This window comes from Fulvia fulva, chromosome 7 (assembly GCF_020509005.1).
Source record: "Fulvia fulva chromosome 7, complete sequence".
NCBI classification, from domain to species: Eukaryota; Fungi; Ascomycota; class Dothideomycetes; order Mycosphaerellales; family Mycosphaerellaceae; genus Fulvia; species Fulvia fulva.
In genome coordinates, this window is record NC_063018.1 from 4612710 (window position 1) to 4623704 (window position 10995).

Genomic DNA, 10995 nt, shown 5'->3' on the forward strand with positions numbered 1-10995 from the left:
TTATTAAACCCCTTAAAATCTAATTCGGATAAGCCTTCGGTCGTTACTAAGCCCTCTTTATTATCGTTCAAGTCCTTAGCGTCCGAGGCGTATTCTTTAGGCTCGGATTCGTTATCACTCTTGTTAAGGTAGGTAGGAGCGAGCACGAGAGTAGTAAAGGAAGCGGCGAGCGTAGGCTAGCCGTTTAATAGGTACTCTCGAAGCTCGGAAGAGAGGTTATACTCTTTAATAGCTTGTTGCTCTACGATTTGCTAGCCCCCTCTTCGATCAACTAGAGAGTTACTAGGGCGGCGGGTAAGGGCGTCGGCTATCGAGTTAGCCTTACCGGGCGTATATAAGATTATAAAGTTGAACCGGGAGAGGAACTCGCTCTAGCGGGCCTAGCGACGATTAAGTAGCTTACTCTTTATAAAGTAGACGAGGTTCTTATAGTCGGAGCTTACTTAGACGGGTATAGTAGAGCCTTTAAGCTCGGGGCGCTACTCTTTAAAAGCGTTAACGATAGCGAGAAGCTCCTTATTGTAGATCTCGTAGTTATACTCCGTAGCGGTCATCTTCTTAGAGAGGAAGGCGATAGGTAACTAGGGAGATTCAGGCGAGCGGCGTTATAGTAGGATACCGCCTACTATACCGTCGGATACGTTAGTCTCTATACGGGTCTCTAGTTCGAAATCGAAGTGGTATAGGAGCGGGTTCTTAATAAACTTCGCTTTAAGTAAGTCAAAAGCCTCCTAGCATTTGTCGGTCTAGGTAAACTTCTTACCCTTACGCGTAAGCTTCGTTAAAGGGCGTACTACGCCCGAGAATACGTAGATAAAGCGGCGGTAGAAGTTAGTAAAGTCTAGGAAACCCTAGACCTCCTTAACGTTCGTAGGAGTATCCTATTCGACAATAGCGTCGACCTTCTCTTAGTCTATCTTAATGCCGTCTACGGTAATAATTAAACTAAGGAACTTGACTTCGGTCTTCTTAAACTCGTACTTGTCGATATTGAGCTATAAGCCGGCGTCTACGAGCTTCTAAAGGACCTTATAGATGTGCTCGCGGTACTCCTCCTTAGTCTTGCTATAGACTAGGATGTCGTCGATGTAGGTAGTATAGAACTGATCGAGGAACTCCTAAAGGATATCGTTAATAAAGTTCTAGAAGGTACTAGGCCCGTTATAGATACCGAAGGGTATAACGAGCGACTCGAATAGCCCGTAGCGAGTACGGAAGGCTATAAGATACTCGTATCCTTCTACTATTCGTAACCTATTAAACGTAGCGATAACATCGAGCTTAGTGAAGTACTTAGCCTTAGAGAGGCGCTCGAGCGTCTCCTAAATTAACGGTATTAGGTAGCGGTTCTTCTTTATAATAGCGTTTAAGCCTCGGTAGTCTACGTAGAAGCGTAGGCTACCGCCGGGCTTCTTAACGAATATAACGGGACTACTAGCGCTAGAACGGCTCGCTCGAATAAACCCCTTCTTTAGGTTCTCTTCGAGATATCCCTTAAGGACGATAAGCTCTTCTCGGGATATAGAATATAGCGGTCCGAACGGTATCTCTATACCTTCTTCTAGCTTAATCTTATAGTCGTAAGGGCGATAAGGAGGCAGCTCGTCTACGGCTTTAGTATCGAATACGTAGAGGATATAGTATACCTAAGGAGGGACCTTTATAGTAGGGTCGGTAGGTATACGCTTCTTATCGAGCTTCTCGAGGGCGATGTCGATATCGCGGAGAGAGGCGGTAAAGACTTAAGCTTTAGGCTACTTAGTAGTAGTAGTAAAGGTAGCGGCGTTTACCTAGAAGATCTTAGTATACTTAGGACCGCGCTAAGGCGGCGGAGAAGGCGGAGGTACCGGAGGAGCTTCTAGAGGGAAGCTAATAGTAAGGGAAGTCTAGTCGATAATAGGTTAGTATCGTCTAAACTAGTAGAGGCCGAGGATAAACTTCTAATACGGTAGGGACGTAAGGAAGCTAGTGATCGACATACGCTTACCTTCGAGAGTAATTAACGTATATATATGTCAGGGCGAGAGCCTAGCCTATAAGATATAAGGGTGAAAGCGAGAATGTAGGTGCGAAGTGTAGATACAAAAGGGTATAGTATGATTGCTACACAAAACAAAAGACGAAGAAAGCAAGAGAGGCCTAGGGAAGGCTAGATATTTATACGCGACCCTCGCGAGTACGTGTCCCCGCATCAACAGGGCTAACCCGTACGAAGCCGCGCTTAGTAGCTTTGCTCAAAACCTTATTCCAACCTGCCCTACGTTCCGAGTCTTCCACGTGCTTCAAGGTTTGGTAGAGGGGTGAATTTGGAGGGCTGGGTCCCGTAGTGAATGTTACGGGGCATGTGATTCTTAGCGCTTATATACTAAGCTAGACTGTCACTTCTTAACGACTTCTAAGCGCTCTAAGGCTCTTCTGTCCCTACCTTCTGTACACTCTATGGGGAGACCATAACAATATAATATAAGTAATCTTACTAGTAGTAGTCTCCGTACCGTTAAAGAGTTTAAGGGTACGAGGGTACTTTAGTTCCTAGGGTTCGCGGTTAAGAGAGGTCGCGAGTTTATAGTCTATAAAAGACTCGCCTAGTACGCTAGTATCTATAAGAGTAAGATTAGAAGAAGAGAGTTTCTTTAAGCCGATATTTATATTCGTAACGAACGGTTTATAAGCGTAGTCCTTACCCGTCTCGTCGTATAGGTCTAGCTATACTATATTGATCCTTAACTTCTTTCCTCTCTTTACTTTCGGTAAACGTTATTCTTAGTCTTTATCGCGTCGATAAGGAAGACCTAGGCTTTTTCCTACTTAGCGGGAGTAGTAGGAGTAGGCTCGATAGCGCCGATAGCGCCGCGAATCGGATTACGGGCGTTACGGGTAGCGAGCTACGGATAGTTAACTACAATATAGCCTAGACTGCCGTAGTAGGTATAGAGTCCGGCCTAGCGACGGCGAAGCTTCTCTTCGGGAGTAAGCTTACCGTTAACGAGGCCCTAGACTCGAGGGACAGCGGTACTAGCGCTAAGATCTATAGTATTACCTATAGAGACGGGAGGGAGAGCCGTAGGAGCGGCGGCGCCTAGTAGAGTAGCGAAGTGGCTTCCGGGACTACGAGGCTAACGACCTTAAGAACGGGAAGTAAGGAGAGAGGCGGTATATTTTATATTAGAGTCGAGGCGCTAGTAGGTCTCGACGAGCTTACGGAAGCTTATAGTACCGACGTCCTTATCCTCGAGGGCTCGAAGAAGCTCTACTAATAAGCTACGGCGGAGAGTGCTCTTCTTAGTCTCTTCGTTATAGCCGGTAAACCTAATACCGCGGTTAAAGGCCGCGAGGTACTCGGCAAAGCTCTTGTTCTTCTAGAGGAGGTTATAGATAGCGTTCTAGGCGGTAGCTCTACGGTCTAGATCACTAAAGGTAGTACGGAGGTCCTATATTAAGGTAAGGACGTCCGGGTAGCCGATAGTCTACGTAGCGTTATCGATATAGTATTATACCTAAGCCGCGGCGTCTCCCTAAAGGAGGGAGAAGACGTACGTAACCTTGTCCTTCTCTTACGGAAAGTGGTCGGTATTAGCTAATAGCTTAATAGTGAGCTATGTCTTAAATGCCTCGAACTTACTCTTATTACCGTCGAACTTATCTAGATCGTTAACCTTCTTAGAGAAGTACTAGCGGCGGTTATCGTCGGCGTACGGTACGAGGTTCTAGAAGGTGTTTATAATACCTTAAAGGTATACTACTTAGTTATTTGCTTACTCGACCTACTAGGCGGTCTCGCGGAAAGAGGAGACGGTACGGTTTATAAGAGCGTAGGCGGTATCGGAGTTAGCGTTTGCCTAAGTACCGAAGGTAGCGGCGTTCGAGCAGGGGATATTAGCCTACTTACTAAAGTGAAATAGAGTGTCTTAGTTTTCGAGGTTGATATCTCTATCGGTAGCGTAGTCACCTATAAGGATAACTCGAGTAGTTGACGGTTTGTTAGTCTTTTGTAATATTAGGGCGAGAGCCTAGCCTATAAGATATAAGAGTAATAGCGAGAATATAGGTACGAAGTGTAGATATAAAGGATATAGTATAATTGCTATATAAAACGAAAGACGAAGAAAGTAAGAGAGGCCTAGGGAAGGCTAGATACTTATACGCGACCCTTGCGAGTATATGTCTCCGCATTAATAGGGCTAACCCGTACGAAGTCGCGCTTAGTAGCTTTGCTCAAAATCTTATTCTAACCTACCCTACGTTCCGAGTCTTCTACGTGCTTCTTCTAGGATCTAGCGTAGTCGCGGGTGCTCGCGGGAGTGTTGTGAGTTATATAGTTACGAGCCGAAGTGAATCTATTAAGGGTTAGTAGAGTAGTAAATCTAGAGGGCTAGGTCCCGTAGTAAATGTTACGGGGTATATAATTCTTAGCGCTTATATACTAAGCTAGGCTTTTACTTCTTAACAACTTCTAAGTACTCTAAGGCTCTTCTATCCCTACCTTCTATATACTCTATAGGGAGACTATAATAGTAGTATTAGTATAACGACTATACTACTAAGACTCTAGGCTAGCTATACGTTTATAATACTATAAAGCTTCTTAAGGTAAATAGACGACGATCTACAAAGCTACTACTATAGCGTTTCGACCTCTATTAGTTCGTTCAGTTCGATAAGATAAGGCTACTTAAGAAGGTATAGCTACTACCTCGAATATAAGAGCCTAATATCTACTTTAGTAACCGTAAGCCTATAGTAGGTAGTATAACGTTATATTCGACGAAGCGAGTACTTACTACTCGTGAATTAGACGACTTGAATAAGGCTACTATTGAGAGAGCGAAGCCGGCTATAGTAACGACTAACGTACTTTACTACCGAGCGGGCTATACTACCGAGTAGGCTACTTTTACTAAGAACTGTACCACTTCTATAGATATAGTTATACAACTACTATTATAGCGTATATTGTCTTCAAACGAGACCAAACTGACCTTAGCTGTCTAGGCTACGAAACGCGACGCGACAATTACAAATCGACTTACTATAAAGGTATACGACGCGTCTCGAACTATACTAGGGTATCGATTGAATAGACGACCTCCTCGGGGTGACTACGAGCCTAATTCGAAGAAGCTTATAGAGCTAGAAGAGAGGGTAATACTTGAGTATATACTCGAGCTAGATCTTAGAGGTTTCCCGCTATTTAAGGCTAGTATACGAGTAATAGCCGATTTATTACTATAAGAGAAGGGTCTTAAGCCCGCTAGTCTTAATTAGACAGACAGGTTTATTAGGCGGTATCGTGAGCTAAAGGTTCGTATAACACGTAGATACGATCGTTAGCGAGCCCTAATAGAAGATCTAGACGTTATTGAGAAGTAGTTCTTACTTATACGTAATATAAAGGAGAAGTATAGCATCCTTAACTAGGACACCTATAACTTCGACGAGACAGGGTTTATAATAGGTGTTATTACGTCTTAGAGCGTCGTTACGGGTTTAGAAAGGCGTAGTAGAAAGAGGAAGGTCGTTTAATAGGGCAATAGAGAGGGAGTAGAGAGATAGCGTATTAGATAGCTCTTATACGAAGCGAGATTAGTAAGCTACGTAAGTCTAACGAGGCCCTTATATAGCGGAAAGCACAAAAGCGCAAGTATATTTAGTCTAGAGGGTCTCTAACCTTCGATAAGGCGTCGCAATTAATACCTCTAGAGGATACTAGGAGGTAGGAAGTAAGTAGAGAGTCGCTAGATAGTGTTCGGCTAGTACTAAGGCTACAACCCTATAAGCGATATAGCGAGTCGGGGTATAACGTACGCACCTATTAAGTAGACTCGCTAGATAGCGAAGAATCTAAAGAGGAACTGTCCTCCTAGTAACGATTCTATAGAATGTCGTCGTGTTAAGATACCGTCGTAATTAAAGTAGAAGTAGTATAGTTCTTAGTAAAAGTAGCCCGCTCGGTAGTATAGCCCGCTCGGTAGTAAAGCACGTTACTACCTTCGTTCTTAAGCCTAGAGTATTACTTACTTAATTAAAGAAGATAGTACCTAATTGTAGCTATAATAGTAGCTAATGCCGTACTTAGTAATACCCTTACTAACGAGATAATCGAGTATATAGTCCTACCTATTACGCTACTAGATACGAGTACTATAACCCTCGGTAAGAGTCCTTATAACCAGCTCCGCCGAAGTAGCTAAGTGAGGTCGATATACTACGCTAACGACTCGCTAAGATAGAGGCTCGTAAGTAGTAGCGACAATATACTAAGGAGGAGCGAGCAAGATTATAGGCTAACTACTATTGATAGTAAGTAATATTAGCTAAGTAATACCGTCGATAGGTTACGCTATAATAGCACTAATTATAGTAGTTATAGTAGTAACGGATAGTATATCTATCGACTTAGCCAGTAAGGCCTCTATACTATAGTATCGTCTAGTAATAGCACTTCTAATAGTCGTAGTATTAGCTAGGTGAGTATCAACATTAGTAACAGTAACAATAGGCCTATTATATCTAGTAGTAGTAACGATAGCTTGATCAGTATAAAATAGTATATATAGCGCGTAGATATAGGGCTATAGGGTAGACGCTAATAGGCCCTAAGTAGATAATAGTAATAACACCTTTTCTTAGCCTTATTCTAATATGCTCCTTGTAGCGAAGTGATAATAATACTAAGTATACGATATAGGCGTAAATACGCTATACTACGTATATTATATATCGTCGATTATTACTAGGGGGAAGGCGGCAATCTAGGGGGAACGGAAGTATCGAGGCCCTCCTCTTCGCTACCTCGACAAATTCAACCCTAATAACCCTAGCCGCATTAGACGTCTCTACCTCGAAGTTAGCGGTCGCGATTAAGGCTAAGTTACCGCGTAAGATAGATATAGCTAGAGCTAGTTTAAGCTAGGCAAGAGGAAGAGTACGATAGGTATAATAGAAGAGGTAGAGAGGGGACTCGTCTAGTATAGGAACCCTATAGCGGGGATACAATTTAAGGAGTAGAGGCTTATATATAATACTAATGATCCGGAGAAGACGGGAGAGGCGTTATAAGAGTAGGTAGAGGGGTTAGAGAATAGGGATGTGATTTGTATTATACCGATAGCGAGGTTTAGGGGTAAGGAGTATAATATTAGGAGGGTAAGCATTGAGGTTGAGGTGGAGGTTTAGAGGTGATAAGATAGAGAATAGATATAGAGGGAAGATATTAGACACTAGACACCGCTAGAGGATAGGCTCGAGAAACTATAGTTAAGAATACCGGTTTAGATAGCTAGTAACGAATACGCTAGTAGTCATTATAGTCGAAATATCATAACGCTTACTAGTCGTTAGATTGCTACCCTACGCTACGAGCGACCGTCTTAGATCGGATGTCTAAGATGATCTAAGACACAACGCTAGAACTAGACCGGTCTATCTTTCGATTCTTAAGTATAGTAATATAATACTTTCTTTACCATAGCTTTATACTAGAGTCCGTATCGTATTAAAACGCATAATTCGAAGAGACCTCGATATTTACTAGCTTATATCAGTTTCTATAGACCTTCTAGTATAGCTCGCTTTCAATAGTAAGTAGAGCCCGAGTTTAATAATACGACATTTTCTTCTATCTACGAAGAAGTATAACTTCTGAACTTTACTTTACCGCGTAATACTATATATCGCCTACCGGAGACAATGTACGAACTCCTATAGACTTGATCTTCTCGTAATTTGCCTAATCGCGTTAGCTTCGAAACGAACTATACTATCGCTAATAAGCTTCTACGCTAGAAGTTCTCGATCTCTACCTAGAATAAGCCGAGCTCGTACGCTATATAGATAAGACGACGGGCTTATTTGCTTATATATTATCGGCGACGACTCTTTTCTACTTCCCTCTTTCGTCCGAATACTCTCCGGCTTATATTCTAAAAGTAGAATCCTACGACCTAAGTGACCTAGCTTAGCGGAAGTAATATATATCTAGTAGGCATACTACCTACTACTAACGTAGGAACGGTATCCCTTCTTCTAGACTATAATCAGTGCTTCAGAATGCTCTACCGGTATAATGCCTATAGCGGGCCTATTCTAGGTATTACGCCTACTATAGAGAGTACGTAGGCGATCGGTATTAAAAGAGTCTACCCCTACGATAGAGACAATCCTTTATACTCCCCGGGATCCTAGCTTCTTTATATATAGCGATAAAAGCGTATAGTTACGTCGACTAGTTTAAGAATAAGAAGGGGGGAGATATAGATCTTAGTATCACCTTTACTAACTAGCCGAGTCGAGCGCTATAGCGTAATCCTATTAGGAAGAAGCCCTTTAGGGCGAAATTTTCCGATAGGGGATCATTAGAGACACCGTTACGAAGGCTAGGAGAAAATATTAAGGCGGTTTCAACACTATCGAAGGCCGATAACGGTAGATCTATACAGAACCTACCCAAGTTATTAACACTATAGCAACCGCTATTTATATAACTTCCCCCTCCCCTAAAGGACATTAGGGAATACTAGAAGTTTAGAGATTAGGGTACTCTAATAAAAGAAAAAGAAGATGTCGTTCAGTTCGACCTATCTAAATACCTAGCGCCACCTTAGGTTGTAGGCAATAAGAGGTCAAGGGGGGACGGAGATAATAACTCTAAAGAGTATAAGGCTAAACACTATAAGGCTCTTATCGCCTAGATGTTCTATCTAGACCCTATAATAAGCTAGGTAGAGGAGATTCTAAACGACGTAGAAGAATATATATTTGCTGCTGTTAGGTAGGCTATAGCCTATTAGTAGGAAGTACTAATCCTAAAGTCCTATAAGGCAGCCGTAGGAGACCCCGAATAGGGATATATATAGAGAGAGGCAATCGAGAACGAACTTATTGCCTTAGTAAGCAACAACACCTAGGAAGCAGTTGTACCGCTAAAGGGTACAAATCTAATGACTTCTAGGTAGGTCTTTAATGTGAAAAGAATGATTAGTAGAGCTATTAAAAAGTTCAAGGCAAGACTAGTTATAAGAGGGTTTTTATAGAAATATAGGGTTGACTTCAAAGAGACCTTTGTACCTACTATTAGACATAATACTCTCCGAGTATTTATAGTAGTAGTGTGTACGAGAGATCTCGAGATGCACCTAGTAGATATATGTCATAGTCTCCCTATAGAGTGTATAGAAGGTGGGGACAGAAGAGCCTTAGAGTGCTTAGAAGTCGTTAAGAAGTGACAGTCCAGCTTAGTGTGTAAGCGCCAAGAATTATATACCCCGCAACATTCACTACGGGACCTAGCCCTCCAAATTTACCCCTCTACCAAACCTTGACAGATTCACTTCGGCTCGTGACTATGTGACTCACGGCACTCCCGCGAGCACCCGCGACTGCGCTGGACCCTAGAAGAAGCACGTAGAAGACTCGGAACGTAGGGCAGGTTAGAATAAGGTTTTGAGCAAAGCTACTAAGCGCGGCTCCGCACGGGTTAGCCCTATTGATGCGGGGACACGCACTCGCGAGGGTCGCGTATAAATATCTAGCCTTCCCTAGGCCTCTCTTACTTTCTTCGTCTTTTGTTTTGTATAGCAATTATACTATACCCTTTTACATCTGTACTTCGTACCTACATTCTCGCTTTCACCCTTACATCTTATAGGCTAGGCTCTCGCCCTGACATTACAAAAGACTAACAAACCGTTAACCACTCGAGTCATCCTTATAGGTGACCACGCTACCGATAGAGGTGTCAACCTCGACAACCAAGACACTCTATTCCACTTCAGTAAGTGGACTAATATCCCCTTCTCGAACGCCGCTACCTTCGGTACCTAGGCAAACGCTAACCCCGACACCGCCTACGCTCTTATCAACCGCACCGTCTCCTCTTTCCGCGAGACCGCCTAGCAGGTCGAGCAAGCAAACAACTAAGTAACATACCTTCAAGGTATTATAAACACCTTCTAGAACCTCGCCCCGTACGCCGACGACAACTACCGCTAGCACTTCTCTAAGAAGGTCAACGACCCAGACGAGTTCGACGGCAACAAGAGCAAGTTTGAGGCATTTAAGACACAGCTCACTATCAAGCTATTGGCTAATGCCGACCACTTTCCGTAAGAGAAGGACAAAGTCACGTACGTCTTCTCCCTCCTTCGGGGAGACGCCGCGGCTTAGGTACAACACTACATCGACAACGCTACGCAGACTATCGGCTGCCCGGACGTCCTCACCTTAATATAGGACCTCCGTGCTGCTTTTAGTGATCCAGACCGTAGAGCCACCGCCTAGAACGCTATCTACAACCTCCTCTAGAAGAATAAGAGCTTCGCCGAGTACCTCGCGGCCTTTAACCGCGACATCGGGTTCACCGGCTATAACAAAGAGACTAAGAAGAGCACTCTCCGCCGTGGTTTGTTAGTAGAGCTTCTTCGAGCCCTCGAGGACAAGGACGTCGGTACTATAAGCTTCCGTAAGCTCGTCGAGACCTGCTAGCGCCTCGACTCTAACATAAAACATACCGCCTCTCTCCTCGCTTCCCGTTCTTAAGGTCGTTAGCCTCGTAGTCCCGGAAGCCACTTCGCTACTCTACTAGGCGCCGCCGCTCCTACGGCTCTCCCTCCCGTCTCTATAGGTCACGCTATAGATCTCAGCGCTAGTGCCGCCGTCCCTCGAGTCTAGGGCCTCGTTAACGGTAAGCTCACTCCCGAAGAGAAGCTTCGCCGTCGCCAGGCCGGACTCTGCACCTACTACGGCGGTCCAGGCCACATCGTAGCTAACTGTCCGTAGCTCGCTACCCGTAACGCCCGCAACCCGGTTCGCGGCGCTGTCGGCGCTATCGAGCCTACTCCTACTGCTCCCGCTAAGCAGGAAAAAGCCTAGGTCTTCCTCATCGACGCGATGAAGACTAAGAATAACGTTTACCGAAAGTGAAGAGAGGAAAGAAGTTGAGGATCAATATAGTATAGCTAGACCTGTACGACGAGACGGGCAAGGACTACGCTTGTA

The 10995-nt window shown here is 44.0% G+C and overlaps 1 protein-coding gene across 1 annotated transcript; it reads left to right on the forward strand.

Moving 5' to 3' along the window:
• Nucleotides 1-7027: 7027 nt before the first annotated feature.
• Nucleotides 7028-7176, forward strand: CLAFUR5_20321 (uncharacterized protein; the record flags this gene model as incomplete). Its single annotated transcript, XM_059463157.1, has 2 exons — nt 7028-7065; nt 7122-7176. 2 exons carry the CDS (start codon nt 7028-7030, stop codon nt 7174-7176), a joined length of 93 nt encoding a protein of 30 aa, XP_059319073.1.
• Between the last annotated feature and the right edge of the window lie 3819 nt (nt 7177-10995).